Below are 17,215 nucleotides of genomic sequence, written 5' to 3'. Positions count from 1 at the left end.
CCACCTTTGTACAAATGAGCAGAACCGGAACCAGAGCCCAGTCTTCAAGTCCTCATCCAGTGCTCTTTGCAACATACTTCCTGCCTTCCCAGGTTCTAACATTACTGACCTTCCCTTGCCCCAAACACAACTCCCAGGGTGGCTCTCTCATGAAGCAATTAAGAAAAAAGCTGTCTTAATGCATGAGTTTAGCTCATGTATGAAAATGAACCTTCCCAAATGTGAGAGCATTCTTAAAAAGAAGATACTAATTTACCCAAATTAATCTTATAAACTGCAGATTAGTATGTAACGGTGCAGTAGAAACTTTCAGGCTCCCTGGGTAAGATGATTATTTGGGGGCAGAAGCTAGCTACCCTAGGGTTACTCCTGCTTTTTATAGTCTCCTTCTGCTCCTGGAATCAGATTTCTAAAAAAGCACCAAATTTGTCAAGTGGTGACTACAGCTATGCAAAACAAGGGAGGCAGAGACAGAGCAGGGATCGCAGATCCTAGTACATATGGTTTGTCTGTTTGCGCCATTTCCAAACTGCTAGTGTCTCTGCAGTTCTGCAATAAAAATGTCAGTCTTTACATTAACTACATTACTTATGAGAATCTCTTCCTGTAGCTTAACTTAGGAACATAACGCTTTCCTTTTTTCCTTCATATTGAGTACCCAACCCAAGTACAGAGAATCTACCCTTTTTACCCCTCTACTCACATAACATTACCTAATTAAGAATCGAGCTTCAATGGTTTGTGCAAGTATAAGGACTGGAAGCAGGAAATCAGGACTTCACTATATGGTAATCTACTTAAGACAGTCTCTTAGAACACAATGGGAGTATAATTGGGGACTACCTATAGCAAGGCCTACATAGTGAGGCATTCATAGCTAGAGATTTTGAATGCAATTTCTGAGATAATCTTGAAAGCATTCCTCAGTTTTAGATAACTTTGCCAATCACCTAAGTCTGGCCCTTTCTAGCCTGAGCTTTTTTCTACCTATCTAAAGCAATCTTTTTAGTTATCTGCTTTTATTCCCAGTAAGGTAAGTGTTTGCTAAACACCTGACCATCCATGTAAGTGCTATGTTCTACCAAGAATTCAGGCTGAACCATATATACTCTGGAAGATTTAAGACTCTCCAGAGCGAAAGATTCTAAGTAAAAGATGTGCAAAACAGAACTGTAAGGAATCATACCGGACACCTAGTTCACACCACCAATGTCAGAATTCCCTTTGCAACGACACTGACAGATGAATACCAACAAAGGTGGAAAAATATCAGAAAAGCACAGGGACTCAAATGGAGGTAGGAGGCGGGAGTTAGACAAGGAACAGCCATCTTATTGTTTAAAGCAGAAAACAAGAAAAATCTTTGTATACTTCACTTGGAATTTTGATACAGAGAAAGGGAAGGAAAAGGAAGGTGCTAAGAAGTGAACTTTCTCTCCTCAAAGTCCCCATAAAAATCCATATGAGTCTGCCTTCAAGACCATCCAACCAGGCCTGGTGTTATTGGGATTCTCCAGGCCCAATTTCTTAAAAAATAAAGGAAAAAAGGGGGAAAAACCCCCCAAACCTGGCTTATAGAAACCTGAAACAAGCCTTTTTCCTCAAATGTGAACAAAAAGGCTTAATCTACAAAGGTCTGTCTGCACAATATGTTAATATGAGTCCCTTACTTGACTCAGGGCTCATGCTCATGTTCATGCACATGCAATAATCAAAGCAACTTTTTAAAAAAAGTGTCAGATACTGTACTAGGTGTTTTACAAATACAGTCTGCTCTGCAATACCATGATAGAATTTTAAGAAACACTGCATTATCAAAAATCACATATAAAAACAACTGTTTCCATGGGAAAATGAGAGTTGAGGGACAGGGAATTTCAGGTCACATTAAGAATGATTTTTTTCCTTAGGAGTATCAATTATAAAGGACGTTTTTAGCTATAAGCGTATGTTATAAACCTAAACATCACTGAGGAAATCCTACAATTGATCACACCTAACCTTGGCCTCCTTTCCCAGCCCTGTCATTAGCATAATCCTTCATATGTTCTTTCAAATTACTGTTAGGACAGAAAAGAATAACTCAAAATAGCAGTGCTGCTCAAACGCCCTTCCTTCCCACACCACTAGTTCCCCACCTTGTTTTATGACTGTGTTAATAACACAAACAGTAGTCTAATTAAAATTGTGCTCCCTAATTAATCCATCCCATTAGAATAAATTCATGTTACAAAAAATAAATCTGTAAAACAGGTGGTTGTATTATTTAATTACTCTTCCCAACAACCTTATTAGGTAGGCACTATTATACTGGAGTCGTATTTGATTTATGAGTATACAAAAAGGGGGGAAATCATTTAAATAGTGCAGACCACTGCATCCAGTCATTCTATTCATGAGCTTACGACCCAGGGTGAACTTGAGATGGGAGATGCATTTCTCCTGTTCCCTAGATAACAATTGATCCTACATGCCTATCTTGAGTGTGAGTCTAATGTTTAAAGTGTAATTCTGAATATATCAAATTTTGCCATACTGCTATCTTCAGAACTACATTAAGACAAAACTGTATAGTATTTCCATTTTACAAAGAGGTCAAGTGGCTTGCCCAACGTTACAAGTACTACTCAAACATTTGTCTGCCTCTTTACTTAAAACTAATTTCTTAGTATCACTTCCAAATATATTTATAATATTTAATAAGGATACATTTTCAATTCAGTTTCTTGGATCCATGTGAATCTTAAGCAGTAAAATAAAAACATCCACTTCAACTATATCCCCATTTTTATCTATTTTGATAAACTGCCAGGGTTTTATCATATTGCTCTGAGGCCCACATAAAGAAAAATTCCAAAGTCAAGCATTCCTTTAAAGAAACACCCTGGATGCACGCGCTCTGCTGCTGGCGGCCCAGGCACGCAATGACGCCATGCTGTGGCAGTGTCGCACATAAAGTGGAGGAAGATGGGCATGGATGTTAGCTCAGGGCCAGTCTTCCTCAGCAAAAAGAGGACTGGCAACAGATGTTAGCTCAGGGCTGATCTTCCTCACAAAAAAAAAAAAGATAAAATTAAAAAAAGAAACACCCTGGATATCACTTTCAAAAACCAAGTTTAAGCCTTCGACAAATACAAAATGAGTAATGTTCTACTTAAAATGGAGGGAAGGGGGCTGTAGTCCTCTAAAATGTCAATGTCATACAATACAAAAAAAATGGTTATAAAAATGTAGGATAAGGAGACATAACAGCTGAATGTAATATCTGATGCTATACTGGATTTTGTATTGGAGGGGAAAGAATGCTATACATGACTTTTTAGGCCAACTGGCAAAAATGGAATACAGAGATGGTATGTAAATTTATGAAGCTGATGGTTATGTAACAGAACATCCCTACTCTTAACAAACACACACTGAAGTATTTAGGAGTAAAGAGCCATGATAAAGCTAACTTACCCTTAAATGGTTCAGAACAAATAATGTGTGTGCAGAGAGAGAGATTAATAAGGCAAACGGGGGGCTGGCCCCGTGGCTTAGTGGTTAAGTGCGTGTGTTCCACTACTGGCGGCCTGGGTTCGGGTCCCAGGCGTGCACCGACGCCTTGTCCGGCCATGCTGAGGCGGCATCCCACATACAGCAACTAGAAGGATGTGCAACTATGACATACAACTATCTACTGGGGCTTTGGGGAGAAAAAGGGAAAAAAAAAAAAAAAAGGAGGAAGATTGGCAATAGATGTTAGCTTAGGGCAGGTCTTCCTCAGCAAAAAGAGGAGGATTGGCATGGATGTTAGCTCAGGGCTGATCTTCCTCACAAAAATAAAAAATAAGTAAATAAAAATAAAGAAATAAAGAAATAAAAATAAAGAAAGCATGGAACAATTACCTAAAAACCGAAACATAAATGGTAGCAGGCAGATAGGGGAAGGAAGTCAGAACACAAAAGCCTGTCGAACTGGTAACGAATTTTGTTTTTGTTTTCCCTCCCATATCCCTTGGCCTGGAATCAAAAGCAATCTGAAAGCCAGAACTGCACACTGGGTACAGAGAGAAAGAGCTCTAAGATAAATCCTATATTTCTAGTCTGGGGAGCAGGAAAGGAGACCCCTACAGATCAGAATGAATGCGGGAAATCTCATTTTTTGTTGGTCTGTTTTTTCCATTTTCTCCTGTTTCAGCTCCTCAGCAATTCCACAGTGGTGGTGGCAGTGAGAGCAGTGGTGACTGGGCAACCACACAAAACTCCAAGGGAGGGGGAACCCTTCTCTCTGACTAGAGGAACTGTGGTCCCAAGAACATAGGAAGAATCTCTGTTGCTTTTTCACTCTCTATCCTCTTGCTACTTAGCCTCACAGATAGATAACACAGTCATGGGAAGTGGCAGAGCAGGGAAACTAAAATCCCAGCTTTCTAGCCAGATGACCAAAAAATGGAGCTGCTAAGGGCCAGAATGTGTTGGGGAGATTTCAAAGAAGAGAGAGCTCAGGAAAATAATCCCATAAAGTTGTATATGAACTCCTGGGCTCATCCATAAACTATGCATATGTGAATCTGACCCTAAACAGCAGAAGATGAGTAGGAACTTGCAGGCTGAACCTAACCTGGTTGACTGGCTGCTACAATAATATCCTCAACAACAACAAAAAAAGTCAAAGAAAGTCAACATTCTCCACAGGATTTAAGCTAGAGCTAGAGCCATATAACAAAATATACAAATGTCTAGGATACAGTTCAACATTTATCGACATTTAAAGAGTCAGGAAAATCTTATATCTCATAAGGGAAAAGACAGTCAAAGACAGCAACTTCACAGTGATACAGATGTTGGATTATTAGACAAAGACTTTAAAGCAGCTATTACAACCATCTTCCACTAAGTAAGGACAAACACTCTTAAAATGAAGGGGAAAAAATAGAAAGCTTCAAGCAAACCAAAAGGAAATTTAAAATGGAAAAACGCAATAACTGAAATTAAAAATTCAGTGGGTGGGCTCAAAAGCAGAAAGGAGATGAGAAAGAAAAAAGTCAGTCAACTTGAAAACCAATTAATAGAAACTATCCAATCTGGAAATCAGAGAAGAAAAGACTAGGGAAAAAAAATGAACAGAGAGCCAGCCCTGATAAACTAGTGGTTAAAGTTCAGTGCTCTCACCACTTGATGCTCGGATTCAGTTCCTGGCCACAGAACCACAGCACTCACCTGTGAGCAGCTATGCTGTGGCGGCAGCTCACATAGAAGAACTAGAAGGACCTACAACTAGAATATACAACTACATACTGGGGTTTTGAGGAGGAAAAAAAAAAAGGAACAGAGCCCCAGGGACCTGTGGGGGTAATATCAAAATGTCTAATATTCGTATTATCAAAGTCCCAGAAAGAGAAGAAAAAGAATGTTGGTCAGAAAACATATCCGAAAAAATAATGGCTGAAAACTTCCTAAATTTGGCAAGACAGACCCAGATTTAAGAGGATCAGCAAACCCCAAAGAGAATAAACACAAAAAAAATTCACACCCAGACACATCACAATTACACTGCTGAAATCTAAAGACAAAGTAAAAACCTTGAAAGCAGCCAGACAAAAACATAACATATGAGAGAACAACAATTTGAATGACTATGGATTTCTTATCAGAAACCGTACAGATTAGAAGGCAGTGAAACATTTTTCAAGTGCTGAAAGAAAGTAACCGTCAACCCAGAATTCTATATCTAGTGAAAATACCTTTCAAGAATAAAGGCAAGGGGCCGGCCCAGTGGCACAAGCAGTTAAGTGCGTGTGCTCTGCTGCGGCGGCCCGGGGTTTGCACGTTTGGATCCCAGGCACACAGCGACACACCACTTGTCAAGCCATGTTGTGGTGGTGTCCCATATAAAGTAGAGGAAGATGGGCTTGGATGTTAGTCGAGGGCCAGTCTTCTTCGGCAAAAAAAAGAGGAGGATTGGCAGATGTTAGCTCAGGGCCAATCTTCCTCACACACACACAAAAAAGAATAAAGGCAAAATAAAATTCTCTGGTAAAGGAAAACAAAGAGAATGTGCTGCCAGAAGAGCTGCTCTAAGATAAATGCTTAAAGCAAATTCTTCAGGTGGAAGGGAAATGATACCAGAGGGAATCTGGAACTTCAGGAATGAACAAACAGCAACAGAAATGGTGAATACAAGAGTATTTTTCTCCTCTTAAGCTCTTTAAAGGATATCTGACGTTTGAAAGCAAAAGTTGTCAATATTTATGGATGTGATTCAAGACAAATACAACATAAAGTGAGAGTGAGGTCAGCATCACAGCGGAGTGAGCTCTCTCCTTAGACTCTCTCCCCTAAGATACAACGAAAAGAACATTCATATACCAACAGAGGACATTCACACAACATAAAAGACATCTGAGAGACCCATGCAGCCATACATCTGAAGGTGAAGGTGCTGGACGCCCCCAGAGCAAGTGGAAGGAGGTAAGGGGATCTCCTCTCCCTCCCCAAACGGCAGCGACGCAGGGCATGGGACTGCAGGCGGCTATGACAGGAGAGGCGGGAGGGGTGGCACTCCACAGGAACATCTAAGCTCTCCAAGTTCCCTCAGCCCATGGGAGAGCCCCACACAGAGGTGACTAAGCTACTGCAGAGGTGTCTCATCAAGCTAGCACCCCAGGAGAGCAGATAGCGAGGGCAGAATGAGAACGCCCCCAGGATCACGCAGGTGAAAGAAAGTGCCCCTCCCTCTGCCTGGCACTCCAGCTCAGCTGGTCAGCCAGAGTGCCCACACATATGATAGAAAAGCAGCAGCTGTGAGTGAGTGAGCCGGGGTTGTGGCAGGCTCAGAATACACAGCTCTTGACCCCCACACAATGGTGGCTGGAGGCATCTGTGACCAGATACTATCACTATGCAGAGGCAGAAATCCATGCCATCAAACAGTATGAAAAAATATATTAATACTCCAGACCAGAAGGAAAATGACAAGCACCCAGAAATCAACCCTGAAGGCACAGAAATTTATAATCTAAATGACAGAGAATTCAAAAGAGCTATCATAAAAAAACTCAACAAGTTACAAGAAAATACAGATAGATAGTTCAATGAAATCAGGAACTTCTTCACGAAAGAGATTGAAACTATAAAGAAAAACCAATCAGAAAAATTGGAAAAGAAAAACACAATGGAGGAAATAAAGAAAAATCTGAACTCCCTGAATAACAGAGCTGATATTATGGAGGAGAGAATCAGCAGTCTGGAGGACAGAAATATAGAAATGCTTCAGATGGAGGAGAGAGAACTAAAACTAAAAAGAAATGAAGAAATTCTCCAAGAAATATCTGACTCAATTAGGAAATGCAACATAAGGATTACAGGTATTCCAGAGGGAGAAGAGGAGAACGGAGCAGAAACAACAGCTGTTCAAGGAAATAATAGCAGAGAATTTCCCAAACCTGGGGAAGAAGCTGGAAATACAAGTGAAAGAAGCTAAAAGAACTCCTAACTATATCAATATAAAAGACCTCTCCAAGGCATGTATTAGTAAAGCTGGCAAAAATCAAGGACAAAGAAAAAATATTAAGGGCAGCAAAGCAGAAGAAAATAACTTACAAAGGAACCCCTATAAGGCTTTCAGCAGATTTCTCAGCAGAAACCTTACAGGCTACAAGGGAGTGGAGTAATATATTCAAAATTCTGAAAGACAAAAACTTTCAGCCAAGAATACTCTATCCAGCGAAAATATCCTTCAGATATGATGGAGAAATAAAAAGTTTCCCAGATAAACAAAAGCTAAGGGAGTTCATCACCACAAGACCCCCCCTACAAGAAATGCTCAAGGCCCTCATACCTGAAAAAAAAAAAAAAGGGGGTTACAAAGCCTTGAGCATGGAGACAAACAGATAGATAAAATCATAAAATTGTAGCTCTCTATCAGAACAGGCTAGCAGACACTTAATTATAACATTAAAGATAAAGGGAAGCAGAACATCAAAAATAAATATAATCTTGTCATCTTAACCACAAACTCACAACACAAGATGGAATAAGTTGTGACCATTATAACTCAGAAGGGGAAGAGGAAAGGGATGGAATCAGCTTAGTCTAAGGAAATAAGAGGCTATCAGAAAATGGACTATATCATCTACAAGATTTTTTATACAAATATGACACAAAGTGAGAGGTAAAAGGGTGTTATATGGTGGGATGGTTTCAACATTTCACTCGAAGTGGTAAAATATTAATTCTAAGTACGTTGTGAAAAGCCAAGTATATATACTGTAATCTCTACAGTAGCCACTAAAAAAACGATAGAAATATCATCAAAAATTTAACAGAAAAATTTAAAAGGAATACTAAAAAATGTTCAAATAATCCAGAAGGCAAGAAAAGAGAAGAGAATAAAAGAGGAAGCAAAAACAAATATTAAATAGACAAATCCAAACATAACAATAATTATATTAACTGTAAAGAGTCTAAATATACCGATTAAAAGATAGAGATTGTGAGAATGGATAAAAAACAAGACCCACCCATTTGCTATCTACAAAAAACTCACTTTAAATATAATGATATAAGTAGATTAAAAGTAGAAGGATAGAAAATGACATACCATGTAAACATTAATAAAAAGAAAGCTGAAGTAGCTGTATTCATATCAGACAAGGTAGACTTTGGAGCAAGAAAATTACCAGGAATAAAAAAGGTCATTACATAATGTGTATGCATCCACCTAACAAAAGAGCCTCAAAGTAAATGCAGCAAAAACTGACAGAACTGAAAGGAGAAATAAACATATTCACAATTATAGTTGAAGACTTCAATACTCTCTCTTGATAATCAATAGAACAAGTAGACAGAAAATCAGCTAGGATACAGAGGAAATAAACAAGACTACCGGCCAACTGGATCTAAATGACATTTATAGAACACTCTATACAAAACAGCAGAACATATATTCTTTTGAGTGCACATGGGAAATTCACCAAAATAGAACATATCAAACCTTAATAAATTTAAAAGAACTGAGATCATACAAAGTATGTTCTCTGACCATAATGCAATTAAACTCGAATCAACAGAAAGACAAATGCAAAATATCCAAGTACTTGGAAATTAAAACACTTCCAAATAACTCATGAGTCAAAGACTAAGCCTCAAGGGAAATTAGAAAACGTTTTAAACTAAAAGAAAAATGAGCAATATATCAAAATTTGTGAAGTGCACAAAATTTGTGGGGTCCTTCATACAGAGGGAAATTTATAGTATTAAATGCTGATATTAGAAAAAAAGGTCTCAAGTGAATAATCCAAGTTTCCACTTTAAGAAACTAGAAAAAGAAGAGCAAAATAAACTGAAAGCAAGCATTAGAAAGGAAGTAAAGAGCAGAAATCAATGAAACTGAAAACAGAAAACAACAGGCAAAAAAAAAAATCAATGAAATTAAATTCTGATTCTTTGAAATGATAATAAGATTGATAAACCTCTAGCCAAACTGACCAAGGAAAAAAGACAAAAGGCACAAATTATCAATATCAGGAATGAAGAAGATATCACTACAGATCCCACAGATATTACATTAAGGGACAATGTCGAACAACTCTATGCACATAAATTTGACAACTCAGATAAAATGGACCAATTTCTTAAAAGCCACAAACTACCAAAACTCACTCAAGGAGAAATAACAACATGAATAGTTCTGTAACTATTAAAGAAATGAAAATCTTAGTTAAAAACCTTCTGAAAAAAAATTCTAAGGAACAGTCGTGGAATTATTGTAACTAGGAACCGTCTTATTGGATTCATAGAGAAAAACATATATAATTTAAAGACTTCTCCCCTTTTAATATATGTGCATTCATTTGGTGGCTTTATCATTCAAAAATCTAGTTAATTTGTTTGCAATAAAATATATAAACTTCCATTGATAGGAATGGAACAGAATACATACTGTGCTGTATTCAACTCAATTTTTATCAATACTTCTTGATCTCTCAATGTGGACAGTATGGTCACTCTTAAAGGATCTCTGCTTACCAAAGTAAATCAAAGATATTACTTTGTATTTACATCAAGTGAATTACTAACTAGACAAGAAGTCAAGAGCATTACTTGAATAAGTACTCAATGACATAGGTACTAATGGTTAAATCCTACAAAGCAAAACATCTCACTTCAAACAACTGAAGTGATCTTTAAAAGTTGTGTAAAAATTAAGTTATCTACTTAGATAATATACTGAAAAGTACTAGAGAACTATTTTATATGAGACTGAACCATATGAAATTGCCAATCATCAAGTGGTCCAACCTAGAACAATGTAATCATTCCTTGTTTTATATATGATTTAATGTTCTCAAGAGTGCTAGTCACTTCTGTCAGAATGGTATTATAATGAATTACCTTGGATGTTGGGGACTCAAGTTTATTCAACATTTACCAAACATATTCTGGATATTTTTTACAATAAAGATTATTTGCAAATCTAGGATATGAACATGTACTAGGAAAGGAGTACTTTACATGGCTATAGAACCTTTGTTTGTTTTACTTCTACTTTTCAAGAGTCTGCTATTTCTAATTCTTAAAAAAATAAGCCCTGTTTTCACTATAAGCATGGATTCACTATAGAGTAAGGATTAAGATCCATCAAGGCTCAAAATATTAAAAGGAGAGAACACAACAAAATTTTTAAAATCACATCATTTTTTTACTCAAAATCCTTCAAGGGGCTGGCCCAGTGGCGTAGTGGTTAAGTTTGCACACTCCACTTCAGCAGCCCGGGGTTCGCAGGTTCAAATCCTGGGCACGGACCAATGCACGGTTCATCAAGCCACCCTGTGGCAGCATCCCACATACAAAATAGAGGAAGATGGGCACAGATGTTAGCTCAGGACCAATCTTCCTCAGCAAGAAGAGGAAGACTGGCAACAAATGTTAGCTAAGGGTCAGTCTTCCTCACCAAAAAAAGAAAAAAAAAAAATCTTTCAATATCTTATCTCACTGAGTCAAAGTTCTTTGACTATGGCCTACAGCCATTTCCTGCTACTATTCCCTCCTCTCTTCCAGCCACCCTGGGCTTCTTGCTGTTCCTCAAACACACAAGAGCATTCCTTCCTCAGAACCTCTTTATTAACTATTCCCTCTACCAGGAAATGCTCTTCTCAAAGATATCCACATGGCTCACCGCCTCATCTCCTTCAGATGTCTGCTTAAATGTCATCTTCTCAAAATGGTTTTTTCTGACCAATCTATTAAAATCTATTTTTTATTCTAATTTCTAATATTTAAAATCTATTAAAAATACAAGCCACTGTATTTTTTTCCCCGGTTTATTGTCTGTCTTCCCCCAACAAAATATAAACTACAAGAAAGTGAGGCCTTTGTTCTATTCATTGCTATATCCCCAGAGTCTAGAACAGTAGCAGACTCTCAGTAAGAATCTGCTGAACAAGATGCTGCACAAAGACTGCATATACGCTCCAATTAAAATTTCTGTCACAGATACTAAAAAAAGCTAAGAAAATGGTTTGGAACCCTTCAAGCCCTGCTACTTAAAATGAAACAACGACCCTTTAGGAGAAAATATCTTATTTTCAACAAATTACCCTAACGAATGGCCGGATTGCCTAAAGACAAAACATTAATGCTAAGTGCACGCATGCTGCAAGTCTGTTGGTACAGAATGCTTTGGTATATCATACAAGACTTTCGCTAAGTCATTTTCCCACAAACCAACAAATTCTGGCTAAAGATACTTAAGGAAAAATAGAAGTGGAGTTAACCTATTATACAAGGATTAGGAAATACAGAACATACGAGTCCAAACCTCACAGTACAGAGCAAGAAGCCAGAAATCGAAATTGGGAGTGCGTGCCCCCTAGGAGACACTAAGAGAGAAAAAGTCCAAAAAGGACTGCACCCCTTTTCTTGGCGCCAGGTATGGTATGAACATTCAGTCCGGGGGTGCAAGGGGCTTGGGATTTGGGAGGGCGAGGGCCTGGTTCCCAGTAGGGTGGGAGTGGTGTACCCGGCCACCCTCCTCTCCACGGATTTTCGCTCAGGAGAAATCGGAGTGCTGACTGTGCCTACCCGTTCTCAAAAAGGCTTGGGGGAGGGTTGATGAAGCTAGAACCCCTCCCCTTCGCCAAGGCAAGCCCAGGCCCCAGCAGGGCTCCCCAGTCTCCGGCTCACCCGGCTCCCGGTTGATCTCGATGTCGAAGTGGCACTGCGGCCGGTCCTGCGCCCCCATCGCGACCGAGGCGGCGGCAAGAGCTGGGAGAGACGGGGAGGAAAGCAGTCAGGGCGGGGGCTGGGGCGGAGCCCGCGCCACCATCGCCTCGCGCCGGCCTGTCGCGATAGCGCGGGAGGCCGAGACGGGGCCCCCTCCCGCCCGGGCCTCCCGACTCCCACGCAGCGCGCACACACATGCGGGCGAGCTCTTTACCTAGCTGGCCTCCAGCCTGAGCAGCTCCGGGCGAGCAAACGACGAACCGCGACCACCGCGGCCAGAGGCCGACGCCACTAACGGACCACCACCCCCTCCCGCAGGCCCAGCCTCCTAGTGCCACGCTAAACCCCGCGAGAGTTGGGACAAATACCGCGAGAGCACAGTCTCGAAGGGGGTGGTTAACCGAAGGGGGCGCGACACGTGGGCGTGACTGTTAGCTTTGGAGGAGCCTCGAGCCTGGCTCTCCTATAGCTGAGCTTGTCCTTTTTTGCCCCGCCCCTTTCCCCCTTTACCGTTGGAGTCGGTCGCCCAATCGGGGACTCCTGGCGCGCCTGTGCTCTGGACTTCCTCTTGTCCTCTTTGAAGAGCCTTGAGCGTCCACGTACTTTCCGATATCGCGAGGCTTCTGGTTGGCTACAGATGGGAGTGAATAGTGAGAATAAGTCTTGGGGTTTAGTAAACCGACAGATCTTTTGGCTTGTTTTCTTTTTCGCAAGGAGTAATTATGACGCTATCCTCCTATTAGACCGTTCGTCTCACTTCAAAGGCCTTTTAGGCTGGGGTGTGTGTTCGTTCCCTCTTTGGCTCCAGCTTCACTAGGATAGTTTCTGTTCATGGCCATTCTACATCTTTTGTGAAGAGTCAGTTCGAGAACTTTGCTCATTTGTTAATCGTGTTCTTCGTCTTATTAATGAATGCAAGGATTTTGGATACCACTGTTTTGTCAAAGAGGTGATAGATGTATGTTCTGATTACAAATCTTTTGTTAGATGTGTGTCATTGCAAATATCTCCCAATCTGCGTCTTGTCTTTTCATTGTTTTGACGGTGGCTTATGCAAAGCAGTTTTTAATTTTGGTGAAGTCATTTGATCAATTTTTTCTTACATGGTTTGTGCTTTTTCTGTGCTAGGAAATCTCTGCCTAGCCCCAAGCTCGTGAAGAGTTTTTCCTATGTTTTCTTCTAGAAGTTTTATAGTCTTACCTTTTACATATAAGTCTATAATCTATTAGAATTTTTCCTTATAGTATCACGTAGAGGTTGAGGTTCATTTTTTTTTTCCTATAGAGATATACAGTAGTTCCACCACCATTTGTTGAAATGGCTGATCCATTGAATTACCTTGGTTTGTGACCACATGTGTGTGGTTCTATTTCTGGACTTTATTTTGTTACATTGATCTATATATCTATCTTTATGCCAGGGCCACACTGTGCTTGTTTTTAGTTATTTTCTTAAAATTGTAAAATATACAGGGGCTGGCACGGTGGCCCAAGCGGTTAAGTGCGCAGGCTCGGCTGCGGTGGCCGGGGGCTTGCCCATTGGGATCCTGACGCCGACCGACCCACTGCTTGCCAAGCCATGCTGTAGCGCTGTCCCATATAAAGTGGAGGAAGATGGGCACGGATGTTAGCCCAGGGCCAGTCTTCCTCAGCAAAAAAAAAGAGGAGGATTGGCAAATGTTAGCACAGGGCTGATCTCCTCGCAAAAAAAAAAAATAAGCATTGTAAAATATACATTCCATAAAATTATCCTTTAACTTTTTAAGTGTACAGTTCAGAGGCATTAAGTACATTCACATTCTTGTGCAACCATTAGCACCATCTATCCAGAGAACATTTTTCATCTTGCAAAACTGCAACTCTGTACCCATTGAAGAATAACTCCCAGTTCTCTCTCCTTTACCCAGCTTCTGGCAGCCATTCTCTACTTTATTTTTTTTAGCTTTACTTTATTGTGGTAAGAACACTTAACATGAGATCTACCCTCTTAACAGATTTTTAAGTGTACAATATGGTATTGTTATCTATAGGTACAATGTTTACAGCAGATCTCTAATATTTATTCATCTTGCATAAGTGAAATTTTATACCCATTGATTAGCAACTCCTCCTTTTCCCTTCCCCATCCCCTTGCAGCAACCGTTTTATTCTTTGCTTCTATGAATTTTAGATACCGCATATAAGTGGAATTGTGCAGTATGTGTCCTTCTGCAACTGTCTTATTTCACTTAGCATAAGGTCCTCAAAGTTCATCCATGTGGTCACATATTGCAGGATTTCCTTTTTTAAGACTGAATAATATTTAATTATATGTATATACCAACTTTATTTATACATTCGTCAGTCAGTGGACACTTGGGTTACTTCCACCTTCTGGCTATTGTGAATAATGCTGCTATGAAGATGAGTGTACAAATATATTTTCGAGATCCTGCTTCCAGTTCTTTTGGATCTATGCCCAGAAGTGGAATTACTGGGTCATAAGCTAGTTAATTCTATTTTTAATTTTTTGAGGAACTGCCATACTGTTTCATAGTGACTGCACTATTTTACATTCCCACTAGCAGTCCACCAGGGTTCCAGTTTCTCCACCTCGTTGCCAACACTTGTTATTTTCCATTTTTCGATAATTGCCAATCTAATAGGTGTGAAGTGGCACACTGTTTTGATTACTGTAGCTTTATAGTAAATTTCAAAATCAGGGTCACTTAGGTAGTTTCTAACCTGTTTCTGCACCTGTGCTATCTGTGTAAAGGGCAGTCAGACCTTTGGCACTTCCACACCATCACAGAAGTGCTATCCCTGTCAGAGGTTGCCAGTTCTACCTCCCGGAGAGTACAGTATCTCTATCAGAGCAACAGTCTCCTGGGTTTCTCGTTTGTAACCTAGGCTGAATTGAGAAGCCAGTGGTCCTGGGTCTCATTTTGCTTACAGTGTTACAGCTAATCATTTATAGGTTTTTAAAAAATGAAACGCACATGCCTATTTGAAGATGAAATGGGTTGGTAAAGCTAACTTTCATACAAAGATTTGTGAAAGGAAAGGACAGGAGCACTGCCCAACTTTGTAATTTCTGTGCTTTAGAGCAGCTGGCTTCAATCTAAGTAGGCTTCAGAGCCCGGGAATGAAATGCTTAATTTGGGGTGTACCTTAAATCTGCAGGAATTCATTCTTATCTTGACACTCCAAAGTGCCACTGGTTATGAGAGCTGGATAAATCACTTTGATCTTTCTAGAGTTCAGTTCCTTCATCTGTAAAAGAAGCAGGATGAAATATACCTTCTATCTAAGTTTCCTCCTTGCTCAAAATTCTTTTATTCTGTCCTGTGAGTTGAAATTATATTTCAGATGATTTGAAGATAAGGTATGCTATTTGGTCTGTGGTTAAGATGAAGAAACTGCCGGGACAAGGCAGGCCTAGGGCTAGCATCAGCCAAAAGGACTGATACCTCCTCCTCCATCCTCAAGAATGGTAGAAAATTGGCATCCAGGGAGTTTACAAACTCAAGCCTAATTTGTCGTGATTACCATGAAGAAGAACTGGTGGTAGTAGGAGTTTTCAGGTAATGATTCTGGATGTTTAGCCTTTTAGAGTGGGATCACACCAGCAGTTGGAACTTCAGTGGATCGCACTCTGGCAAAAATAATCAGGAGTGCTACTGGGGAAACTTAGATAGATAATTTTCTAGAAAATAGAAATTACCAAAATTGACTCAAAAGAGATAGAAGACATGAATAAACTAGTAACCATTGAAGAAATTGAATTAGTAATCCCTAATTCCCCTCCGAACAACTGTGAAAGACATTTTGATACAGACAAATGGGAAATTTGATTATGGTCTATATATTGGATGAAACTAAGGAAATATATTTAATTTTGTTAGAGGTGATAATGAAATATTGGTTCTGTAAGAAAATATCCTGGTGCCAGCCCGATGGTGTAGCGGTTAAGTTTGTGTGCTCTGCTTTGGCAGCCCAGGGTTTGCAGGTTTGGATCCCGGGTGCGGACCAACACACCACTCATCAAGCCATGCTGTGGTGGCATCCCACATACAAAATAGAGGAAGATGGCCACAGATGTTAGCTCAGGGCCAATCCTACTCAGCAAAAAGAGGAAGATTGGCAACAGATGTTAGCTCAGGGCAAGTCTTCCTCACAAACAGAAAAACAAAACAGAAAATATCCTTGGTTTTTTAGAGATGCATACTGAAGCATGTAGGGATGAAAACACAGGATATCTGCCTGGAATTTGCTTTAAAGTATTTAATCAAAGAAAAAAGAAAGAAAATAAATTTTTAAATAGATAATGAGTGAAATAAATATGGAAAAATCTTGATAGTTGTTGCATCTAGGTGATAGGTATATGGGTATTTTTGAGCTATGTTCTCTACTTTTATCTTTGAAATTATTCATAATAAAACTCCCATTAAGAATAAATATAGTCTTCCTTTCCAAAATAACAGAAGGTCCAAATTGTTTCATAGGTAAATTTTGCCAAACACTCAAGGATCAATAATCCTTTTCTCAACCAAAATATTTCAGAAAATAGAAAGAGAGAGAGAGCTACCTAACTTATCTCACTATACCAAGACCAGACAAAGACAGGACAAGAAAGTTAGAGACCAATCTCATTATAAACGTGGATTTAAAAATCCAAATAAAATATTAGGAAATGGAGTTCAGCAGTATTTAAACCCCAAAATGTTCATGACTTAATTGGCTTTAACTCAGGAATGCAAAGGTGGTTCAACCTCAGAAAATCTATTCCTATAATTCACCATATTAACAGATTAAAGAAAAGGCATGTGATTATCCCAATGTACGGTGTATTGGTTATCAATTTATTGCCTCTCAGTTCCTTCAGTATAACCTCTGTAATATACAATTCAGCCTCAAGCAGGGATCCCTGCTCCAACCTCCCTCCCTCAAAGTACATTTTCTCCGATGAGAGGATACATATACAATTCTACCTTATTTACTTATACCATTTTTTAAATAAAAGGATATCT

The 17,215-nt window shown here is 39.5% G+C and overlaps 1 protein-coding gene across 4 annotated transcripts in view; it reads right to left on the bottom strand.

Annotated features, from left to right (window-relative positions):
* NKTR (natural killer cell triggering receptor) overlaps positions 1-12,538 on the bottom strand; it is a 57,410-nt gene extending 44,872 nt beyond the window's left edge. For 2 of the 4 annotated variants that reach the window (XM_058555859.1, XM_058555850.1), the window contains exons 1-2: positions 12,422-12,538; positions 12,169-12,249 (exon numbers count right to left, since the gene is read on the bottom strand). In XM_058555859.1, the coding sequence (XP_058411842.1) occupies positions 12,169-12,226 (58 nt within the window). In that variant the 5' untranslated portion in view covers positions 12,227-12,249; positions 12,422-12,538. Of the gene's footprint in view, positions 1-12,066; positions 12,134-12,168; positions 12,250-12,421 lie in introns of those variants that run through there. The other 2 variants (XM_058555876.1, XM_058555833.1) reach the window with 2 other exon arrangements.
* Between the last annotated feature and the right edge of the window lie 4,677 nt (positions 12,539-17,215).

This window comes from Diceros bicornis, chromosome 2 (genome assembly GCF_020826845.1).
Source record: "Diceros bicornis minor isolate mBicDic1 chromosome 2, mDicBic1.mat.cur, whole genome shotgun sequence".
Taxonomy (NCBI): domain Eukaryota; kingdom Metazoa; phylum Chordata; class Mammalia; order Perissodactyla; family Rhinocerotidae; genus Diceros; species Diceros bicornis.
The sequence above is the reverse complement of the archived record's forward strand: the minus strand, read 5'-3'. Positions and strand labels throughout refer to the sequence as shown.